Genomic DNA, 25,484 nt, shown 5'->3' with positions numbered 1-25,484 from the left:
TGCCCTTACTTTCCAGGTTTGGTGTTTTCAATAATTTGTCCACTGGGTTCGATAGCTTGCAGGACACAACTCTCAAATTTGTAAAGGAAAAGATTAGCAGGGTGAAAGGAATGCATAGGAAAATGGGATTAATTGGTAGCTCATTTGGAGAGCCAGCAAAGGCACTGTGGAGGCAGTATGGCCTCCTTCTATGCTATATAGTTCTATGATTCAACAACAAACCACACCACCACATCATAAGCTGCTACCAAGTCTTTGTTTGCATTTGGCTATAACAAGTGATAGTTAAAACCTCAAAAGCAAACAGGCCTCCAAAAGATATTAAAGTACAGCAATATATTGAGATCTCTGAAATTGCAGGATGCAACAAATTGAATTGTAAGCAAATTTTCACAATGTTTACTGCCTCCAGGTTTCTATTGTGGTGACGTTGAACTATAACAGAGTATTAGTTTGTGACATGGGTTGGACACAATGTCACATTACACTAATGTTAAATACACAAATATTTCACTGTTGTTGGAAGAAAGACATATTATTTTAACCTTTTGAATGAAATAGTTTATCTTTAATATAAATATTTTCCACATAAATAGTGCTGATGAGTAATGGTGTTTCAATACGTGCAAAGAATACTCAACTCGTGCTTAAGGCACTAAATGTTACAGTCCTCACTAATCAGTCTGCAGGATGTTGGCTCCTGTAAGATTCTTCAGGTGGCCTTCCCTCTGCCTTCCTGCCTGTCCTGACCTATCTGGAAAAAGTTTATGGTAAAATGTGCATCATCTGGACCACCTCACATCCCCATCCTTACCCTCGCTGAAACCCTTAATTAATGACCACTTGAAGGTGACTCCCACCATCCTTAATTTTGCAGAACCTTGGAGCATTAGATACTTGAGGAATAGATGGTATCAGTTGGTGAGGTAAAAACCCTCACCATCCACAAAATCAAGTTCATTGAGATTGATCCAAAGGAGTGAACTACTGTGTGTGAACTTCAGAGGTTTGTCCTTGAATGTCTCCTGAGAATCCACGTCCTTTTTGTTTGGTTATTGTCTCATACTTCCCCTGTGTCTTCTTGTTGCTCATTTTTAATCAATAAGTAAACGTTTCTTCCGGTGTCTCTCTGAGATGTACAATTTTTCTTTGTCATCATGCTCAGGCAGTTTTGTCGTGCAAACCCTGATGAAGTACAAACATGGGAATGATGATTCGAGTGCATCAAAATCTGCCTCGCTGTGTTCCAGTTCTTCAAATATTTTTCTGACACATAGGGCAGAATCTGCCCAGCTCCTGAATGATGTGGCTATTGGTGAGAAGGTTGAGAGAGCACAGTGAGGAGATTCCTGCCATTGAGAGCAAATTTTCCAATCAGTGTTGATCAGTGAGGTGACATTCTTACCAGGGAGCAGTGAAAGGCCTAATTGCACCTAGTAGCAGCATCTACATCCTCATCATTATGTCATCTCGCCATATTGATTTGCTATTTACCATTCTGTCACCCAAAGCACGGAAACTAGACCGTGACAATTCCCAAACTGGTAGGCACAGCAAGTAATCTGGTGACTCCAGTACATCACTTGCTCATCCACCAGCCACCAAGATCTTGGGGCACTGTCCATGAGCAGAAATTGCAGTCATCTATCAGAACTTCCAGGACTGTGTTGGAAAAGCAGGATGCTAATTACATTACCCTCTGTTCGACATGTTCAGGGAAAATAAAGCGAAGTATGCAGGAGGGATGTAGACTGTCAATGCTTGACGGGTGTACGGCTGAGCTTTAGGAAACCCAAGAAGCTGAGGTGGCAGGGGATCAAGCTCAGGAAGTGTGTGAACCTGAGCATTCCACTCAATTGCTTGATCGAACACAACCTGGTGAACGTGGCAGGGTCTGCAGATCCAGCATTGGACTGTTGAGTGACTTTAGGACTCTCCACTCTAGAAATAAATCATCCTTGTAGGACTCTCCACACTAGAAGAAAATCATCCTTGATTCCAAGACACTACCCTAGAAGATGATGTCTTTTTTGGCAAGACATAACATCTGCCTACTTTGCTTCTTGGTGAGATTGAGACAGATCTTTTCGTAACAGGGATAGTGTCTGGAGCAATAGTAGATCCTTGTGATTCTTGACTTCTACATTTGTGGACTTCTTTTCCCACTTTTGTCAAATATCGCTGTTGCCCATCTATGTGAGACAATAGTATATACATAGTGGTGATTCTGAGAACTGTATAAAACTTAATTAATTAATTAAATACTTAAGTAAAAGATACATGCCTTTTAACTGTTAGGGATATCTCAACCACTGTCCTTTGCTACCCTAGATTCTATATCTAACCCCAAACATTATTACCAGAGAGAGTTAGCAGCTGGCCAGGCTGGAACTCTTCTCAGTGTCTACATCATTCCTCCTGACGTAGGGTACCTCTTCACAGTTGTTAGTCTCTGAGTTGCTGCTTGAATTAGGGGTTTCCTGGGCTGCTTTTTATACAGTTCAAACCTGCCAAGTTGGCATTCTGATTTCCTTGTCTGGAATTGCTTGTGAAACTTGGCAAATTCCAAATTGTTTTACCATGCATAGCTAGCAATTATCAAATTCCTTGGTTTCTGCAAATCCTTCTCCCTTCCATGTCTCGACTGTAACTTAGCCCCCGATTGGTCTTCATCGTGGCTGGAATGCCATTTTGTTCGTTCTTTTTAACTGCAGCTGAAACTTGAGTCTGGTAACCTATTTACCCTAAAGAACCACTTTCCACAGTGTCTTCTGTCTGGTGTGCAGCTGACTTGTTCCACTCCACTATGAAATCTCATAACGATTCCCATATCTTTGGCCTTATCCTCTCCTCACTCATCTGTACTAAAGAAATCTTTATGATATCTCAGTCCTACTGCATGGACTAAAACCTGCTGTTAAGGATATCCCATGTTAGGTTGCTGTTGGAGCTCTGCCAGTTTCTCCATGACCTGGATGCAACTTTAAGAGCTGGTATCATTAATATGATCTGGCCGAGAAGTCAAACAGATAAATGTTTTGTGTTAATCTGTAATTGGCACTCATTAGGCTCTTAATGAGCCAAGGAAATTTGTATATTATGGTTTGGATCCTGGAGGAATTTGATTAAAATGTGCTAATAGTCCACTAATCATAAGATAGATCCAAATTAATTCATATTTAGTACACTCATGACCTATAAAACAAATTTCATCCTCCTTACAATTTAATGCTTCCTTTCGCCTTGTTTCTCTCCAGCTGTTTTGATTGTAAGCTGTGACACAGTTTAACTTTTAATGCTATAATGCATTATATCTGGATAAAACTATATGCATTGGACATTTGGTCTCCTATAATGAGAAGTGTGTTCTCATTGGGTAGGAGATTACACTAAAGCCTGTTAGCCCTTTATCCTTTCCGGTTAAGGCCATTTACATGCATTTTTGTGTCCCCGACATGTGCATTTTTTGGTTTGTTCACAGATGTTGAACCCCAAAGGAGAACACAGCTGTTCTTTTACATGAAGGAGGTTAGGTTTATCCTTGCAGCTGCTTTCTCAAGAGGCTGTATGTGGCCGTCTTAAAGTGCTCAATCAGCTCCCTTAAGTGTGCACAGATGACAATCTAAAAGTAACATTTTAGTTGTGTTGCTGTGGAGATTGTTTTTAGTTGTTGAACTGCTGCAGACATTTAAAGCTGATGCCATTTCAATTTTTCATCCTTTATTCATTACCAATAATGTGCAATTCACTGGCAAGATATGAATATATTCTCCATCTCTAGATACCCAGAAAAAACATAGGCCTTCTTCTAGAATTTTATTTGTTACAAGGCAGTGATTTGCTAAGTTATTTCAACAAGTCATTCAGTGTCAACCATACTGATGTGCAACTTTTTAAATTAATAAATTTATTGTTTTACGGAATTCTTGGCCAGGTCTAGTGGTACTACATAACACAATTAATGGCATCTACAGTGTGAAGTTGGGACGTTGACAACTTTAGAAAGATGTTCTCTGTCTCCCTGAGGTCCTGGTGGAAGGGGAACTTTGTTTTACTCGATTTCTTGAACTTCCTGTGTAGCAGCACATCAAAAGCATGAGAAAGAGGCAGCCAGAATGAGAGAGACTAATTTGAGGATTCAATCAAAATATTCACATTGCAGTGCTCAGTTAACAAGTTGAATGTGACTGCTTCTGACTCCATTCCCGTATTGAGGTATGTTACTCAGCTACAGAGTGCACAGACCCAGTCTGATGTCTAAAGCGTTGATATTAAGACAGAATACTCATTAATTTCTTTAATTTTTATTCTTCCAAGGAAGGTGGGTGTCATTGGCAAAGCCATCATTTGTTGCCCACCCTGAGTAGTCTGTGTTATGGACCAAGCCAGTCCCCCTCAAAACATTTCAAGAAAGTAGCCAGGGCACTAATTTTGCTAGTTGTTTTAAGCAAGTATTGAGTGGATGTTACAGGAGTGATGCAGCTGGCACAACCACTTAGTTTAAACAAAACAGAATTTATTTGCACGATTGCCGGATGAAACACAAACAAAAGAGAACAGAATACAGAATAACTTATCTGAAAACCCAACAGACTATCACGGCTTAATGATGCTGTTCCAAATTTCTGCAACAGTCCCTTGGCACTTAAGGTAAAATCAAATACAGGGTCTTACAAGAGAGAGATAGCAGAGAGATTCAGCATGGAGCACCTTCTTCCATGTAGCTGTTTCTTTAACCAGCAGCCTTAATATGGACTGACTGCTTGCTGTGAACAGTGAGACTGCTAAAACCCAAACCAAACCAAACCAGAGAAAAGCGGAGCTGGGAGAACTGGCCGCTCCCCTTTCATTATACAAGTGTTTCATTTTTATACTTGAAAACGTCTTCAAGTAGGTCAAGCCAGACATTTTGGAACCTGTATCTCATAAAACACTTTTGAGGAAAAGCAAGGACAACCCAATCTTGTTAAAGGAGCAACATCATCACATTTGCTGGGCCATTTCAGAGGGTAGTTAAGAATCAACCAGATCACTGTAGGTCTTGAGTCCCAGTTTGGCCAGACAGGAATAGAATGGCAGGAGTTCTTCCCTTAAGGATATTTGTTAGGCCAGGTAGGTTTTTATAGCAATCAATGATCACTGTTGTTGAGACTGGTTTATATTCCATCCCCGCCATAGTGGGATTTGAACCTATAGTATGAGACTCTGGTTTACAATTCATATTACAACTATCCCATTGTTTGAACCAGGTTGACTCTTGTCTTTGCCTTGGTGGCTACTTTCTTCAAATGATCAGGAGATATTAATATATCGGCCAGCTTCACACTGAGCAAAATAAGAATGGGGTCATATCACACAGTATCGTTTCAACAGCCATTGGAGTCCATGAGGACTGTGTGCTGATCACTCTTCCTAATACTGACATGGCAGGTACACCTGCAAAAGTTAGACAGATGAGGATGAGACCAAATAAGTTTCTTAATCCTTGCTTTCTCATCACTGACCACAGATGTACTGTGACAATAAAGTATTTCAGAATTTGACCAGTCAATAATGATACTGAGATGCACTCACTGATATTAAAGTCTTGACCCAGAGTAAACTCAACCCTGCTACCCTCAGTGCTTCTTCCTTGGGACTTTCAATAAGATTATTTGATTCATCAACTGAGAGCTAGCAGTAAATAGATGGGCTTAGTCTTTGTTTGATCAGATGCCATGAGACTTCATGGGGTCTGGAGTCTATTTTAATCATACCTTGATGCCACCTTGAGTGGAATCTATCCTATTAATGATACAGTGAAACATCAGGTGAAAGAATTTGGAGAAAGAGTATAATATTCAGCTCCCGAGCCTGCTCTACCATTCAATAAGATCATAGCTGATCTGGTTGTGTCCTCTTAACATTCCTGCCTTACCTCCCTTGACTACATTGTTTAAAATCTGTCAGGAGATGGACTAGTCTTGAATATTGATAGGTACAGTTCTCCAAGTATAAGGTTGTGCCTGAGCTGGTCTGCAGGTCACTTTTGCCAATTTTGGCATAAGTCCTACGGTGTTAGGAGAATAAGGTTGAATGTGCCTGCATCTGCCTTTGTCCTGTTTAAACGCAATGACTTGACCAGTGTTGAATGTTTGATATGGTTTTATCCTTTTTTTATTTTCTTATCTATTCATGTGTTGTGATGTGGCGAGGCCAGCATTTGATGGCTGTCCCTAATTAATCTTGAGCAGTTGGTGGTGAACCACTGCCTTGAACTGCTGCGGATACACAACATTGATCTTGGGAAGGGAATGTTTTGCAGTAGCTTGTTACAGTTGAGTAGCTTCTAGACATATTACACTTGGATTTCCAGAGGTTATTTGAGGTGGTGCCACATCCAAGGTTATTACAGAAAATGAATGTTTATGGTGTAAGAGATGACATATTAGCCTGGAAACAAGATTTCCTGACTGGTAGAAAACAAAGTATGCATACATTTGTCTTTGTCTGATTAAAGGACGTGAAGAACATAGTCCTGCAGAGGTTTGTCCTGGGACATCAATCTTTCACGATTTACATCAATGGGTTAGATGAGGGGAGCTAAAATCATATGAGACACACAAGTAGAAAAGTGTGTTGTTAAGATAATATAAGGAATTTGCAGATAGACATTAGGATGAGAAAAGTGTTCAGCAGTTACAGTATAATTTGGGAAATTGTGTAATTGTTCACGATAGCAGGAAGAATAAAAAAAAGCATTTGTTAAGTGGAGAATGACTGCGGAATTCTGAGGGATCTCAGTTATCCTGTGCATGAGTCATTAAAGGTTAGTATACAGGTACAGTCTATAATCAAGAAAGCTAATGGAATGCTATGCTTTAATGTAAGAAGAATTTAACATAAAAATAAGGAAGCTTCAATTATGCATGCTGTCTATTGAAACCATATCTTAAGTACTGTACGCAGTTTTAGCCTCCTTTTTGAAGGGAGGTTGGAAATATGTAGGAGATGGCTTAATGAATGATGACTAGATTGATACTGAGAATGATTGGATCATCTTATGATGATAGGTTGTATAGGCTGGGCTTATTTCTACTGGAACAAAAACAAAAGTTGCTGGAAGAGCTCAGCAGGTCTGGCAGCATCTGTGAAGAAAAGTCAAGGTTAAGGTTTCACGTCCAATGACCCTTCCTCAGACCACCTGAAATGTTAACTCTGATTTTTCTGCACAGATGCTACTAGACCTACTGAGCTTTTCCAACTATTTCTATTTTTGTTTCTGATTTACAGCATCTGCAATTCCTCTGGTTTTTGTTTCCAGTGGAGCTGAAAGTGTGTGGGAACTTGATTTGAAGTGTGTAAGGTCCCAAATGGTTAAAGACGGTAGATGTGAAAAGGATATTTCCTCATATGGTTGACTCTAGAACTAGGAGGCATTGTCTTAAAGTTAGAAGTCACCCATTTAGGTTAGAGATGAGGGGAACCTTTTTCCCTCAGAGAATCATGCATCTTTGGGGCATACTGCTTTTCTCAGATACCTCCTCACTAAATGATAACCTCTTCCTCATCTACATGAAAGGTTGTATAGTCCTATGATTTATAAAAAGGTGTAATTGCCATATCATTACAAGTATATTACAAGGTGTAAAAGCATTCATTTTCTGCAATTATTATTAAGATGTAAACTGCAATTATTTTTCCAGATTTTTGTAAATGACGTTACATTAAATGGTTTTCACAATGAGACGAGAAATGGAATCTTGTTGGGAACAAGTCAAGTTCTTCAAATGCAGAAGAATAGATGTGACATCAATAACACTGTAATTGTAGAGGTACGTATAAAATGTTAGCGTATGTATGTGGATAGACCAGATATGGCAAGTGTCTTTTGGCTTCGATTAACAGTTTATCAGGCTATGAAATGTTTGTTAAACTGGCAACCAGTGCTGTTCCCTGTTTATTTTAATTTTTTTTACAGCAACTGAAAGAATCTTGCCTTTTTGTGCTTTGGCTTATGTTCGGCTAATACCATGGTTGTGTTATTGCTGTTCTGTTTTGCTGTTTGACACAAAGCCAGGAAGCTTGTTATAGTTGTTAGCAGGCTTCAGCCGTCAGGGGACATAGCTTTTGTTCACAGCTTTGACAGTAAGTCAAAGGCAGACTTCGATACCGGTCCAGGTCCTGCTCGACGTGGTCAGAGTCAGGTTCCTCTCCTCAAGATGAGGAGCTGAATGATGCCTGCACACCACCTGTCTTGACTCTCTCTGCCCTAATGTAAGCTGTTTCTCTCCTGAAAGGGAGAGGCAGTTGTTACAGGAGATGAAAGTGGGCAACATAGCTTCCACTGTTGGTGCATGTGAGAGGAGTCCTAAACGAGTGAGTAGGCCACACAGATAGCATGTAGAGTTAGTAGTGCCAAGGTTTGGGTGGGGGGAGAGCAAGTGAGGGAAGAAGTTGTGGGCAATATTAAAAGTGGTAAGGCATTTTTTGGGAGGTGGATACAGTAGCAGTGATGAAGTGAATGTGAGGTAATGGAGAGAAGATGGTGGTTTTATTTTGGCAGAGTTGAAAAGGACATTGACCTTCATCCCACTGCACTGGGTACTCCCCAGATGGCTGAGAAGTGCTTTAACCCAGGTGAATCTCAGATTGGTCTGGTCTGATCTGATCTGATGTCATGACCTTCACTGGTGGAAAAAGAAGTCCCAGGTCAGCACCACCCTATCCAATGAGACTCCAAGGTCCTGCCCACCAATTTACTCCTGTCCATCATGTTCAGGGCCAATGACAGGGACCATGCAGGGTAGTTACGGACTGACCATGTTTGTCTGGATGCTTTAAAAGATGGTGTGGGCTCAGGGGATATGAATTCTGCGATATCCACTGAGTGGCAAGTTGTTCTGGATAAGGTGGGCGGCACGGTGGCACAGTGGTTAGCACTGCTGCCTCACAGCGCCAGAGACCTGGGTTTAATTCTCACCTCAGGCGACTGTGTAGAGTTTGCACATTCTCCCCGTGTCTGCGTGGGTTCCCTCTGGGTGCTCCGGTTTCCTCCCACAGTCCAAAAAATGTGCAGGTTAGGTGAATTGGCCATGCTAAATTACCCATAGTGTTAGGGGCAGGGGTAAAAGTAAGGGAATGGGCATGGGTGGGTTGCTCTTTGGCGGGTCGGTGTAGACTTGTTGGGCCGAAGGGCCTGTTTCCGCACTGTAAGTAATCTAATCTAAAAAAAATCAGACATAAGTGACACCATAAGAGCATGGTAAGTAATTAATGAGGCAAGTTTGGCAAGATATAATGAGAAAACCCATTAAGGCCTCACAGTGACAAAAAACCTATTGCAATTTGGACTTAGCAAAAAAAAGATTCAGCCCAATGATTCTCTCTGCTGTTATTGATTAAAAATTCCCTGATCCACAGAAATTTAAGTATATACTTTAATTCAGGATTCAGTGATCCTGATATTTTTAAATTCGTTTTCATGAAAATCACAAACTCTGCATTCTCTAGAAAAAATCTCAAAAGCTGTGTAAGGCCCAAATTTAACTCTGCGCTTGTTATTGGATTTGAGTGAGCTAAAGGCTTGCCTAACTATTCTAATCACAAACATTTTATCAAGCATTTTATATTCATTCCCCTTAATTTGAATTACTGAGTGAATGATTCAATATTTTTATTGTACAAATATTTTAATTGGGCTATTTTCATCTGAACTCAAGAGAAACATGGCTAAAAGTAATATTCTTGGCAAAGTGGCTCAGCTATATCATATGTCCAATCACATGCCAACGTGAACAGAATAAAAGTCTGAGTTAATATTTTTCTTTCTAAGGGAGTATGTGGCAGCTGCGATGATAATCCCATCTGTCCTCAAGGGACAATCGCAATGGTAAGTCAAAATTCTGATGCCATCTTTCGTTTTACTGCTGTTTTCCATTATGATCACTTTACACAGTTTGTCCTGTGCGCAGTTTAACTCTGAAAGATACTAATTCCAACTTTTCAACAGCGATTCATTGCTGAAGACATATAATGCTCTCAGTGAATAGTCTTACTGGCAGAAACCTGAAATGTAAATGGAATCCAGTATTTCCTTTGTTTGTAAGAAACATCTTATTTCTGGTTTGTGAGTCATCCAGTGACATAGCCAAAAAGCAGAAAACTTGGGTAGATAAGGCAAGTAAGTAGGAGTGTCTATAAGTCTCAAATTTTTATATTTGAGGTCCAAGTTACTATTAAAATGAGATGGTGGGTGTCATTGGTCCATTTTAAATGATAAACATTTAGAATGATAGTCTAGAAAAAAAGTTAAAATAGTAGTGCAATTTAAAAATTCTAATTATACAAATGGATGATGTGAAGCTGATGGTTTAGTTAGCATTAGATCCTTGGAATGTTGATAGATCTGGTCATTTTGGCTTCTTAATGGTTTAAACAGTGTACATGTGACTTTTTTTTTAAATGGGTTAACTTTCCAATTCTACTTTATTACATTCTGTAGCTCACATTTCCATCTTTCTCACCTACTTCTTTCTTTATATTCCATCAAATACTCTGAACTCCAAATAGAGCATCAAAAGTTTGAAGCTTAATAAATCATATCTTTTTCACTTTGGAGCCCAGTGGATCTTGGTCCACCTTTATGAACCATGCACCAAGTCATTCTTCTGAGTTGAAAGCTGTTGTAAATGCAATGTAGACATGCTACCAACCTAAAGTCTTGATAAATCCCGCAGCACATCCTCTAGATAGTACTCAATAAGGTGACAGTTATATCAATCATGGAGTGAATAGCTGTGACTATGGAACTCAGAAAGAGGCCAAGAATGGCAATTTGTTTTTGGGTGTATAAGTACTTACTTTGTGTAATGCCAAAAGCAAGGGCTTGTAACAAGGTTAAGGATTATTGAGCATTTTGAGTATTATTTAGATACAGTATTGTTAACTGAAAAATGTTCATGATTTAATAAAATATGTAATTTTGTAGTGTTTTCTTTTGCATAGGAATTTGCTGGTCAAATTAGAACAGAGACCTGCTTTTATAAAGAATTTCAAAATGACAAAGATGCGGAACTTCTTGGCTGCAAGCCCAGCTGTGTAAAAGAAACCATAGTAAGTTTATTTCCTACCTATTAACTGCAAGATTTCTTTCTCATCTCCCCAGGTTTTCTACTATTGTCTTGAGGCACTGGCCATGCAAGTATAAATTCTCTATGCAGTATTTAATGGGGTCTTCTCCTAGGGAAGAACTGTCGAGTTAAGTCTCAATTAGGCATTTAACTGGGCAGCATTAGGCTTTCAAGAACCAGAGGAGACTTCCAAGTCCCACCTGTTGAGTCCTGCTAGCCAATCAGAGGGATGGCTGACGTGGAGGAAAGTTTCAAGGAAGGAAAAGATTAACTCTCATTGGCATCTGCTCTTCCCAATGCTGTGTCAATTGATATGGCTTGTCTAAACCAGGGACTTCCTCTTTTCTCTTCCCCACCCTCAAAAAAACTCCTGTGAACCCAAAAATAATCTTAAAGATTTGCTTTTAAGGGTTCCTGCATGATGGGACCTTTATTTCGGACTGGATGACTGCCTGTGACCACAGAATAAGACCCTTCAGTGGCCATTATTTGCCCAATTATGAGCCTGAGCTGGCGGTGGGCAGGAATGATGACTACAAGGCTTTCAACAATAGACTTAATTACTGCAGTGGTGGTCGGGTAGTGGATCCTGCCACTATCCTGCCAGATTAACTACACCCCTCCAATAAACTCATTATGGTGAAGGGCATGAAATTCTGGCCTCTGTGTAAGCCTCATTGCAGCTGTACAAGCTAGGTCCTTGTTTTTTTTTCTAACCTGCGCTAGATAACCTATCAATGAAAGCAGTGTAACAGAGTTTTTTATTTTACATTAAATTGACAGTTTGTTGATTTTTAAAGTTTAAAAAAAACCTGGGATTTAAAAAAAATCTACAAATCGCCATTTGTACAGACCTTTCATCGGCCGAATTGTGACTTGTTTTAACACAACATTAAATTCAAATAGCCTGCTGAGTTAATATTCCCTTTATCCTGTTTCACACCCTGCCCCCTTTCCCCACCAGCAACAATTAGGTCTGTCGGAAATGTAGGTAGGACTTATGCATTAAGGTTCTGCCTCCCATTTTTAGAGGTCTTTTAATTTCTGACATTTCAGTGTCAATTGACTATTTCACTCAGAAACATGCTGAAGTCCGATTCTCTCCTTAATCAATGTGTATGTGCAAAGACTCAATGGTCACGACCCAATAGCAGCAAGAATAAAAACCTGAGTTGATCATCGTCATTCCCCCGCCAGTTGATTAGAAATCCCATGCTTAATTTTGAAATTGGGTTGTAGTGAATGTCCAATCAAGAATATAAGTCCATACCAAAATGATGACAGAATAAACAGGGGATCGATCAAGCCTATCGCATATCACTATAGTTCCTAATTGCTCTCCTTCCACTACCCATCAGCAGCCACTTCACTTCCCATTGGGGGAAGAAAAAAAACAAGGATTTACCCTTGGCACCCATTCACAGAGAAACTAAATTAATCTCTAACACCCAATAATTGCGTTAATTGGTCAAGGTGTTGCCTAAAATGCGCTACTTTAATTGAAAAGGTGCAATTCCTGAGGACAGAGCCCTGCATGTGAATATATTAGCTTCAAGAAAGTATAAGTGAGCCACATTTTGAGCTCCACTGATAATGCTAAATCGATTGTTAATGTAATTCTTACTACAATCAGTGTCAATCTGTCTGGTTTAAATTTATTATCAAAGCCTGGCAGTTAATTGTCAATCATCATTAATTGATGCATTCTCCATGGCAATGCCTTGACTAATCAGAGTTCACTTGCCTACCAATTGGCAATCTCCTCCTGTGCAATATTTTCCCCTTAAATTGGTATTTTTGAGAATTGTCCTGATGACAAGGCTGTCATTTATCATTAGTATGCACCAACATCAATCATTTAAGTTTCAATGGTATAGCAGTTAAAAGGCAAAGCACACCCCCAACTCACTTCAAATAACCTCGTGTAATGGGAATTGGTTGTTAACCCTTCCAGTCTTTGCAGCTTAGTCCTACTCTATTTTTTATTTTTTGACTACTGAAGAATACTTGGATGCCTTAGACAACGTCGAGAGTGCATTCAGTTTGGCTATTCAGATATTGTTTCCATGTTTTGGTAAGACAGTACAATATCAAATTCCATTTTATTTTCTTAATATATTATAAACTTGTTTAGGAAGTGGTTGTGTTCATATTGTTGAAATCCTGCCATTTCTTTGCCACACACTTTAAAATTGCAGCAAAAAAGGCATCAGATCTAGCTAATAAACATTACATGGACATGGCAGAACATTTTGTTTTGATATTCTGCTCTAAGCAAGAGAACTAATAGAGGGCAATAAATGCCAAATACTCTCACAACAGAGGTAATTGAGACTGTGGTTGACTGGAATTCCCAGAAGCTGAAGGTATATTTTGAGATTCTTGTTCCCTTTGTAAAATTGATACATTCAGGATGGTGAATTGAACCACTATCATAAGTGTGAAGCAAAGGGAAAACAAACCAATTTACATTGCACAATGTCTATTTCCTAACCATAAATTCATTGGAAATCTACTGAATGTGTACGGGGCTTTCTTTTCCATAGAAAATAAGTATCTTATCAGACATGCCTGTTATGTCAACTGTGGAAGTGCTTGTTATGTTCACATAGTACCATTTGACAGATGGTAACAGTTTTCTCCACTTTTCTGGCTTTAAAATATGACAAGTACTGCAGAAAATAGACTTAAGAAATCACAAAAATATTTTGAATGCAATAAACAAAATGCTCATAGGCTGTTTGCTAAGTTCGATTTTAGTTCCACTAGTGTAGCTTCACGCATGCAAATAAATGCAATATTTTATGGGAAAGCTTTCAGTTATCCTTCAAAAATGGAAGATTCAATGTATGATCTGACTGTAGACTTTTTACCTGACACTTCTGTCTCATTACTACTTTTGGTTGTTTTAGACTTTAAAATGCTGTTTTGGATATTTTGGACCAATGTGTCAGATGTGCCCTGGGAAACCAGATTCTTGGTGCTCCAATTTTGGTATTTGTCAGGACGATATCAACGGAACTGGAGAGTGTCTGTGTCATGAAGGATTTCAAGGGACTGCCTGTGAATCTTGTGAGGCTGGCAGATATGGACCGTCTTGTGAACTGGGTATGGATAATATACATAATAAACAAACAATGAATAGATTGGTACAAGATCCAAAATTATAGATTTCATGACATGTATCTATTGATGTAATGCTTAAAATATATATATATATCTCAGTATTATGCTATTCCTGAACTAACAGTTAATTCTATTATCAATATAGGTAACATGACACATTGTCACCCTGAACGTTTCACAGAAATTCAAATATTAATTTTTTTCATTGTTTCAGTCATGCTGTTATTTTGTTTTGAAGCTTTGGTCTAGAAATTTGAACAGTTAAAAATGTTTTCATGTTGCTTATCAGCTCATTGTTAGACAAGGCCATGGTGTCCATTGGAAAACACTTAACACAATATTATAAGAACACAAAATGCTATTTATTACACAAAAGAATGTATATGCATCACATAGTTTAGAAAGATTTAAACATAAACAACAAGGCAAGGTTTCAACTTCCATCCCACCAATATCCATTGCAGTTACTCAATCTCACAGAAATATCACTCCTATTTCAACTCTTTAACTTATTGCATTCTCTGACTCATTTCAGTTTTCATTTTGGTCAACCTAATACATATTTAATACTTATTTCCAATCCTTTCAGTCCAATGGCTTAAATGTACTTTTGATTCTGAAAATTTGAAAGCTTCTTGAGAAATTGTCACACATTGGAGACTTCACAAACTAAATTCCTTCACAACAGAAGTCACAGCTAAACTAGTTGACTCCTTGTCTATTTTCTCTGTCTGTCATAAATTCAGCAGCTTAAACATTTATCACTATTAGTATTTTTCTAGGGACTTAAACCCATACTTCCTTGAAAAAGCTGTATTTGTCACCGTTCCAAATGATTTTTTGATCTTTTTTTAAAAAAAGCTTTCACAGAATTGAAGCCATAATCCATCAGCCTCTTTTTAAATAATCCAAATTTTAAAAGTGATAATATCTTATATGGTGGTAATATTTTACCACTGTAGAGGAGTGCTTTTCCAATGTACGCATGGCATTTGTTTTACATAAACTGGTAAGTTGTGCTGACATTGGACAATAGAAATAAGAAATAGCAGGAGGCCATTCAGCCCTCAGGCCTGCCCTGCCATTCTATATGATCATGGCTGATCTGCCCTAGGCCTCAATTCCTCTTTCATGCCAGCTCATTGTGGTCTTCAACTCTCCAGTATTTCAAAAACCCATCAACTTCCACTAGAAACTTGCAGTGATCTAGCCTCAAGGAGTCTGAGACAGATAATTTCACACATTTTCTATTCTCTGGGAGAAGGAATTCTGCTACATCTCAGTTTTAAATGAATTTCTCTTTATTCTGTAACTATGTCCCCTAGTTCAAGATTCACCCATTAGTGGAAACACCTTCTCAACATCTACCCTGTCAAGCTCCCTCAGAATCTTGCATATTTCAAAAAAAGCATCTATCATTATTTTCAACTCAGATGAGTAAAGGCTGAATCTGTTTAGCTGTTCTTGATGCATCAACTCTTCATTCCAGGAATCAACCGAATGAATCTGTCTTAAACTGTCTCCAATGTCAATACACTTTTTCTTAAATACAGGCATCAAAACTGTACACCATACTCCAGATATGGCAGCACAGACCCCTTGTTCAGTTGTAACAGACTTCCCTATTTTTAAACTCCACCACCCTAGCAAATAAAGGCCAAAATTACATTTGCATTCTTAATTAGCTACTGCACCTACATTGCTAACTTTTTGTGTTTCATGAATAAGAACACACAGATCCCTAGGTGTGCATTTTTCAGTCTCTCTCCATTTAGAATCACAAATCTGAGTATTATTTTTCTACAAAAGTCCGGGACCTCACACTGCCCTGCGTTAAACTCCATCTGCTATGTTTTGCCCATTCACTCAATCTATCTAAATCTTCTTGAAGATTCTTTAAGTAGATTTGGATATATTGCACTCTGCCCCCTCCTCTAAGTCATTAATATAGTTAATAAGTGAGTGAGTGCCTAGGACTGATCCTTGTGGCACTTTACCCATTACCCTTTTCCAACCTGAAAAAGATCCATTCTTTCTGATTGTCTGTCTCCTGTGTGTTCACCAGTTCTCTTCCTTTATGAACTTTTTTTGGTGATCTTAAAATCATTTTGGTTTTGCCAATTTATAGCTTTCTTTAAAGAATTGCTGGGAGATATGTCAGCGATTCAGATGATGACTTGCCCAAATGCTTTTCTCTGTTTCTGAGAGAAAAGGTCCGATGACAGTTCATTGCCTCTTCTAACAGCATAGATGTTCAGGATGTTAGCTTTCTTTGTTTTACCATTGTACAATTATTTAACAGTGTGTTTATTTGTATGGATTTAGAATGCCTGTGTGTAAATGGGAAGTGTAATGATGGACTTAATGGTGACGGAACTTGTAACTGCTTCAAGGGTTGGAGAGGCATTAATTGTGATGTTGGTAAGTGAAACATATATTTTAAATGTTAAATCTAAACAAGTGTGTGTGATATATATATTCTAGTTTCTAAGTATACATTGTTATACATTTTTAGAATCTATAAAATACAGATAAAATGCTATCAATGTAATCTAGTCTAATAATAATATAATCTTATCTGAAAGGAATAATGCTTTCTTGGACATGTTGACAAAAAATGTGATATAATTGTTTGTTGGCTTGTTGTGATTCTGATTGTTGTATGACTCACGTTTGCTTTGATGCCTGACAATGAGACTAAGGATGATCACCGTCATTTTCACTGCCGATTGTGAGCTTATATTTTGGACCTAAATGCACTTGATGCTGGATATGTAATATCTATGACACTTGTTACTTTTAAGAGAAAGTGAGGACTGCAGATGCTGGAGATCAGAGCTGAAAATGTGTTGCTGGAAAAGCGCAGCAGGTCAGGCAGCATCCAAGGAACAGGAGAATCGACGACCTGAAGAAGGGCTCATGCCCGAAACATCGATTCTCCTGCTCCTTGGATACTGCCTGACCTGCTGCGCTTTTCTAGCAACTTGTTACTTTTAATACTTGTAACCATTTGTTACCTTTTTCTTTGAACCGTCTGTGACCTCACACTCTCTTGGGCTGCATTTATCTTGGCTTACTAGAATCTTCTGTTGTGATCTTTCCCTGAAATGTTTTGTTTCTCTACGGGTCAAAGTTTAATTACTACAGAGATTCTACTCAGTGATTAACTCATTTCCATAGTGAACTATTCACTGTTACATCTATTGTGCTGATGTTTGCGATTATGCTTATTACATTTGTAAAACCTACAGATTTGATTTTTTTTCAGAAAGTTATTAGTTTGCAGCACTTTAACCCTACTTAAAATGATAAACTGTAAGATCATAAAGCTTAGGAGCATAAGCAGCCCCTTTGGACCATTGAACCCATTTCACCTTTCAATGAGATGATAGCCGGTCAGATAATCCACAGACTCTCAGATCCATTGAGCGGAGAAAATTCCTCCTCATCTCTGTTTTAAACAGGTGATCCCTCACTCCGGGAATATGGTCCTGGACTCTTCTGCATAGGGAAACAAATCCTCCATATTTACTTTGTTAAGTTGGAATATTGATTAAAACTCATAATTGGCAGAGTGTGACGAGTGATGGCATCCAGGGATCTCTGGTGGGGCCTCAGTTATTCACAATGTTCATTAATGATTTGGTTAACATCATAAAAAGTCAACTATCTAAATTTGCTGAAAATGCAAAATTGGGCAGCATTGTATTAAGTGTTGACAACAGCATAAGGTTGTAACAGGACATTGATAGATTAGGTGAATCTAGCACATAGCTTTTAATGTATGCAAGTGTGAGGTTAGCCATTTCAGACCAAAAAAGGATAGATCAGGGGATGTTTTTAGAAGGCACAAATTTAAATACAGTGAGATTTGGGGGTTCAGCTGCATAGTTCTTTAAAATACCATGAACAGGTGCAAAAAATAGTCAAGAAGGCTAATAAAATGCTGGCTTTCATATCTAAACAGCTGGAGTGTAAGGATGCAGGTGTTATGCCACATTTATACAGATCTCATTAGAGATCCCACTTGGAGTACTGTGAGCAGATCTGGGTAGCACACTTTAGGAAGAATGCTTGATCATGGAGAGAGTTCAACAAAGTCTTACATGGATGACACCCTAACTTCAGGGGTTATGTTATGAGGAGATCTTAGACAAACTAGGCTTTTATTCACTAGAATTTAGAAGGTTAAGGGATGATCTAATCGAGGTCTTCAGGATTTTAATGGGGAAAGACAGGATAGATAATAAACTATTTCCACAGTTGAAGATTCTAGAACCAGGGGCATATTCTAAGAATTTGGGTGAGGCCATTCAGGAGAGATGTTAGAAAGCACTTCTTCGTGCAAAGATTAGTGGAAGTTTGGAACACTTTTCTTCAAATGACAATTGATGCTAATTCAATTGTTAAATTTAAATCTGAGATAGACAAATTTTCAATAAGCAAGGATACCAAGGGATATGGGCCTAAGGCAGGCAAATGGAGTTTGGCCACAGGTCAGCCATGATCTTATTGAGTGGTGGAGCAGGGTTGAGGGGCTGAATGACCCCCTCCTGTTTCTATGAATGTTAAATTCTGTCATATTCTAGTCCCTGTTTGTTTTTTCCAAAGTATCTTTTATTCTGAGATCATTTATTAAATCTGCCTCATTACAGACCCAGAGTAATTGTTTTCTAGTTGAATCTAAGTGAAGATTAACATCACCTGTGATTAATGTACTGCCTTTTTTACATACTTCACTATCTCCTAGATTATTATCTGACCTACAGTATAGCCAATGTTAGGAGGTCTATGGACCACTTGCACCAGAGGGGTCTTGCCTTTGCTATTCCTTATCTCCACCCATATGGATTCTACATCTTCCAGTCCAGGATCATTTCTTACTATTGTGCTTTTTTCATCTTGTACTAACAAAACTAACCCACTACCCTTTCCATTCTGTCTCCTCTTTCAAAAGTTAATATTCAGAAATAATAAATTAATGGCATAAATTGTGATTAATGGATATGAACTTGTAACCATTACAAAGACTTGGGTTTGCAAGGAGATCAAAGCTGGGTAAATATTAAATACTACATGTTCAGGAGTATACAAACTTTGTGATCAGTTACTGTGATGAACTGCTGACCATAGACATACTGGTGAAACATTTTCCCTGCCAATACCACGGCCAGGTTTTCTTTTTCAATCTGGACATACTTCCTTTCTGCGTCAGCCAAAATTTATGGTGCACATGTAATTGGATTTCTGTCCCATTGTTCCAATGATGTGATAATACCACCCCTATCCCATAGGGGGAGGTGTCACTGGTTACAATGAGTGATCTCAGGGGTCATAATGAGCTAATATATTTATCAACAGTGGTTGTTTGACATTTGCAAAGGCTTTCTCTTTTAGCATTTGCCACAACCATTTCTGACCTTTTTTTTAAGCAGAGCATAAAGGGGTACTAGCAGAGCCACCAGATTTAGTATGAATTTGTCAGTAATTTATGAACCTGGGAAAGACTTCAACTCTGTGTTCCTTGAAACCTAAGCTCTTTTTTTATGGCCTTCCCCTTCACAGTGTGTAATCTATCCTTCTCAACCCTGTACCTGAGGTTTACCTGGAACACACATTTCTCCTTTTTTAGCTGATGCAAGTTGCAGAGAAACACCACAAAACCTCCTGTAAACTATCTAAAAGCTTCTTTTCAGTAGCTCCTTAGATTAAAGCATCATCCAGATAGACTGCATTCTGAGTACCCATTGATCGATGTTCTCCATCACCCTTTGAAAATGGCACCAGCCAAAAACATCCCAAAAGACAAGTGATTGCTCATACAGTATTTGTAAGATGTACTTCCTGGGTGACACCTTATCTCCAGTTGGAGGTGGGTGTGGCTCATATTCAAGTAGGAAAATATGTGACCCCCTCACTCCATCAGCCAGCATCACATACAAGTCTTCTGTGCATGACATAGGGTATCTGTCTAGGCAGACATTCTGTTGATCTTCAACATATAATCCCCACAGAGACTGACTGAGTCCTCAGATTTAAAATGGGGACCCATGCAGCAAATTTCACTGCTGCATGTTGCCAAATTTCTCTAGCCATTCCAATTTGGCCTTTACTTTGGCAGCAAACATAGGGGACCTGCTGTGTCTTTAAGTATTTAGATCGGGCCTCTGGGTCTATATGGATCTTGGCCCCAGCACTTTTTATCTTCCTGAGACTCTCTTGCAACACTTTGAGATACTTCCCAATGACTTCACATCGGTCACCAGTATCCATTTAAAGATCTGTTGCCAATCCAGGTGGAGTTTCTCTGGCCAGTCCCTTTCCAAAAGGTTGGGACCTGGTTCTTGCACAACAAATAAGGGGAGACTCTTGTCCATGTGTAACTCAGGTTACAGTGGTCCCAATAATATACAAAAACTCCTAGTGTATGTGACCAATCTAGCCTTGGTAACTCACCTGCTTGTAGGCAAGATGCCTCATTGGAGTTTCCTAAAGGTTTGCTCCCCAGCAATAAATACAGTAGCAACTGTGTCTGCCTTCATTCCAGGGGATGGCCATTTACCTGGAGTTTTTTTTAATTTGGGGCCAATTTGGAAGCAGTGAGACAATTTTATCAATTCGTTGGGCTGATGTATTTGCAAAACCCTGTCTTGAGGTGGCTTTACTCTTTGATTTGGACAGTATGTGTTTCACTTGTTTTAGTAGCCTTGTCTGGGGCAAACTCTACAACCACAGGTGGAGCATGGACATTCTTGATTCTCACTATATTGTGGAGAAATTTCACATCCAGTTCTGGAACCTAGCGACTCCTACTTCAATCACCCTTCCTTGGAAGCAAACAAGAGTCATGAATATTATCCACTGAGGACTTGGCTCTGTGGTTTGGGGCTCACCCAAGGTTGAGGATAGTCTGTCCCCATGGGCCTTATTGAGGTTATCACAATATCATTACTTAAATAGCTGCCCTGCAATGTTGTCATATTTTAGATTAGATTAGATTACTTTACAAGTCCACACCGACCCGCCGAAGCGCAACCCACCCATACCCCTACATTTACCCCTTACCTAACACTACGGGCCATTTAGCATGGCCAATTCACCTGATCTGCACATCTTTGGACTGTGGGAGGAAACCGGAGCACCCGGAGGAAACCCACGCAGACATGGGGAGAACGTGCAAACTCCACACAGTCGCCTGAGGCAGGAATTGAACCCGGGTCTCTGGCGCTGTGAGGCAGCAGTGCTAACCACTGTGCCACCGTGCCGCCCAAATCCTTTAGGATTGTGAGCCTACCCCTTCTCCAGAACCCACCCTTCTATTTAGTTTAGACTCCAGTCTCCATTCACTAGAGCATTGGTCCCAGCATGGTTCAGGTGAGGCCTATCACCTTGAGCCATGCATTTAACTCCATGACATTATTTATTGTGTAGTAGTTCAGGTGTCCTGGGTAACAATCCTTTTATTATTACGTTGGGCATTTTGCTTATTAATTTAGCTCCCATATGTTTGGCAGAACTTCCTTTATAGTCCGATCAATGTCATTAGTTCCAACATGGATTACTATTAGGTTCCTTCCCTCCAATACCCTTCTAGCCCTGAGGAGATTTCTCCACTCTGACAAGGGGCAAGCAACAGTATTTGATGCTCATACTCATGGTTGCAAATCACAATATTAATCCCTATTATACTGTTCACTCAGCTCCTGATTTCTCTGCCCATTTGTACTTAACAAGCTAGTTTTAAGAAAAAGAGAACAAAGGCTAGAGATTCAAGCACCGACTAAATACCTAATTTTTACTTGAAAGACTAGAAATATTTACCAAGTTGATTACCAGTCAGCTGCTTTTCTTGTACTTGTCATGTTGTGGTATCATTTTCAGGCGAATCTCTCAATCTATGCTTTTTAAACTTCTCTTGCTTACCTTTCAATCTGGAGACTTCTTGCAATAACCTTTTTCTCCCTGTGCAGTGAATTCCCACTTTGGATGATATTACTAGAAATACTCACCTGGCCTTTATCTCACTCAGCCGAAGTTGCTCTCACATTCAGTGTTGACAATACAACTTTAAAAAAAACTCCTTGCTTTCAGGAGGTTTGATGAGTCACCTTTTAGCTTTACTTCCTGCTGTAGTAATCAGCACCTCCATTCAGGCAAGAGAATACTGTGACTATCAGGCAACCGTCTATTTAATTGGCTATTTTAATTTACTGAAAGGCTGCTGATTCTGGGTCTGAATCTGATTTTTACTCTCAAATTGGACTTGAAAAAGATTTACCAGTGAATTCTCCACTTTAAACGAAATTCCTAGGTGTAGTCACTCAGCATCTGTCTGACTTCGGTGAATTCTCCCTCATAACAGACTGTGTTCCTTACTGGGAAAGCCCTACATTAATCCATAGACATATAATCCTTAGAGTTTGTCAGCAATATGAAACATGAATGCTTTTCCTATTCTCTTTATTGCTGAAAGAAAATCTAAAATTCCAGACTACATTCCTATCAAACAGAATTTGTGACACTTTGAAAGAACAATCAGGTTAATATGCAGTTCAATAAATTTCTCCTCGCATTCCAAATGGAAAATGAATTATGACTTAATGCCTCCGTATTTTTCTTTTTCAGGAATTGTAAATGATTACTGCAATGGCACTTGCCATCCCAATGCTAAGTAAGTGAAACAAAGTTCACTTTGAATTTTCTTAGAGCTTGGCTGTTGGAATGAATGAAGTAACTACTCTTCCAGTGTTTTTCTTCTTTTGCAAGTTGGAGTGGGGGCTCAAGTTTAGATGTTAATATTAAGTTTCATGCAGATATTGATTCTTTATGGAGGCAACAGTGAGGTAATATTCCTATAATGTTTGCATCACAGCATGTTTTGGACAAAACCTCTAGGCATGTTATGGGTTTTATTTCTTAGGTACCTACCACACAGAGTGGATGTCCTGGTACAGAATCATGGAAACATAATAAAAATGCTTTGATAAAATAAATTCCAATCAATGATGGAAACCAATAAATAAAGTAACATGTGAAAACTGTCAACTTTTTAAAAAAAAAATCAAGCTGAGTGCCTCTTTGTTCCAGTTGCCTTCCAGGATCACCTGACTCTCTGGCCTCCTGCATCTGTTCTGCTGGCTATACTGGAAATGGAACATACTGCTCAGGTATGACCACGCAACCCGCTGTCACAGGGAAAGTCATTGTCCCTTGTATAAATTCAAACAAGGAAAATGTGTCTGAAAAATGTTTTAAACTTAATAGCACCTTTCATAACCTCAGCTCTTTGCAACCAATTAAATACTTTTTAGAGTGTAGTCACTGTTGCTCTGAAGTAAAAGCAGCAGCCAGCTTGCACTTGGTGAGATCCTATAAACAGCAGTGCAAAGATGACCAGATGATCTATTTTAGTGATGTTGTTGAGGGGGATAAATAGTTGTGAGGTTACAATACAGCAGGAAGTTTAGTGTTCAAGCACAGTCTGGTCCTAAAATTCTACTGGCATTATCAGCTGTGTGTATTCATAGATAAAAGTATCTTTAAAAGTCAGTGGGACAAGTCTTCTGGTCTCCAGATTATTATGTGATTGAAGATGCACCTTGGTGACACTATGGAAATACCAGCATAAGGACCTATGCAGGAATTATTCAGGATGTTTTAACATCCTCTGCACAATTCCTCTGCTCCCTGGGACTGGCTACAGGTGCCTCCAGTCTGAGGGCTGAATCTTCCCATATTTTGACTGAGTGTGAAACATAATGAAAATGACAGAGGGTTTCTCTCCATGAAGCTGTTTGAGTTTTCTTGTGTGATTGTCCCAAACTCCCCTCATAAACGGAAACTAACACAAGATACTGGAGAAAATCAGCAGGCATCTGTGGAGAGAGAAAAACAGAATTTTGTGTCCAGTGTGACTATTCTTCACTCTGATTGTTGTTCAGTTTTGTCATGATTCAATCTGAGACAAACACATGCAGGGAAGATTTTGAAGGGTCAAAACACTCAGCCTTATTTACCTAACAACAAAAGCATACAGAAACCAATCGACTTTGGGGCCAATGACCATAATTCTATTAGTTTCAAAATAGTGATGGAAGAGGGTAGACCAGATCTAAAGGTTGCAGTTCTAAATTGGAGGAAGGCCAATTAGGCAAGAAATTTCAAAAGCTGATTGGGTGCAGATGTTAGCAGGTAAAGGGACAGCTGGAAAATGGGAGACCTTCAGAAATGAGATAACAGGAGTCCAGAGAAAGTATATTCCTGTTAGGGTGAAAGGAAAGGCTGGTAGGTATAGGGAATGCTGGATGACGAAAGAAATTGAGGGCTTAGTTAAGAAAAAGAAGGAAGTATGTGTCAGGTATAGATAGGATAGATCGAGTGAATCCTTGGAAGAGTATAAGGGCAGTAGAAGTATACTTAAGGAAGAAATCAGGAGGGCAAAAAGGGGACATGAGATAGCTTTGGCAAGTAGAGTTAAGGAGCATCCAAAGAGTTTTTATAAATACATTAAGGACAAAAGGGTAACTAGGGAGAGAATAGGGCCCCTCAAAGATCAGCAAGGTGGCCTTTGTGCGGAGCCGCAGGAGATGGGGCAGATACTAAACGAGTATTTTGCATCAGTGTTTACCGTGGAAAAGGACATGGAAGATATAGAATGTAGAGAAATAGATGATGACATCTTGAAAAATGTCCAGATTACAGAGGAGAAAGTGCTGGATGTCTTTAAAAGTGGATAAATCCCCAGGACCTGATCAGGTGTACCCTAGAACTCTGTGGGAAGCTAGGGAAATGATTTCTGGGCCTCTTACTGAAATATTTGTATCAACAATAGTCACAGGTGAGGTGCCGGAAGACTGGAGGTTGGCTAACGTGGTGCCACTATTTATAAAAGGTAGTAAGGACAAGCCAGGGAACTATAGACCAGTGAGCCTGATGTCGGTGGTGGGCAAGTTGTTGTAGTGAATCCTGAGGGACAGGATGTGCATGTATTTGGAAAGGAGAAAGTGAGGACCTCAGATGCTGGAGATCAGAGCTGAAAATGTGTTGCTGGAAAAGCGCTGCAGGTCAGGCAGCATCCAAGGAACAGGAGAATCGACGTTTCGGGCATAAGCCCTTCTTCAGGAATGAGGAAAGTGTGTCCAGCAGGCTAAGATAAAAGGTAGGGAGGAGGGACTTGGGGGAGGGGCGTTGGAAATGCGATGGGTGGAAGGAGGTCAAGGTGAGGGTGATAGGCCGGAGTGGGGTGGG

The 25,484-nt window shown here is 39.3% G+C and overlaps 1 protein-coding gene across 2 annotated transcripts in view; it reads left to right on the top strand.

The window, feature by feature from the left end:
• The window catches only part of stab1 (stabilin 1), a 273,869-nt gene that overhangs the window by 158,553 nt on the left and 89,832 nt on the right, over positions 1-25,484 (top strand). For both annotated transcript variants that reach the window (XM_043707873.1, XM_043707874.1), the window contains 7 exons: positions 7,686-7,814; positions 9,815-9,871; positions 10,987-11,094; positions 14,024-14,219; positions 16,563-16,658; positions 22,863-22,908; positions 23,325-23,404. In XM_043707873.1, coding sequence (XP_043563808.1) covers positions 7,686-7,814; positions 9,815-9,871; positions 10,987-11,094; positions 14,024-14,219; positions 16,563-16,658; positions 22,863-22,908; positions 23,325-23,404 — 712 coding nt within the window. The remainder of the gene's footprint in view (positions 1-7,685; positions 7,815-9,814; positions 9,872-10,986; positions 11,095-14,023; positions 14,220-16,562; positions 16,659-22,862; positions 22,909-23,324; positions 23,405-25,484) is intronic.

Source organism: Chiloscyllium plagiosum, chromosome 18 (assembly GCF_004010195.1).
Source record: "Chiloscyllium plagiosum isolate BGI_BamShark_2017 chromosome 18, ASM401019v2, whole genome shotgun sequence".
Classification (NCBI taxonomy): Eukaryota; Metazoa; Chordata; class Chondrichthyes; order Orectolobiformes; family Hemiscylliidae; genus Chiloscyllium; species Chiloscyllium plagiosum.
Note: the sequence above shows the minus strand (reverse complement) of the source record. Positions and strands in the feature narration are given on the sequence as shown.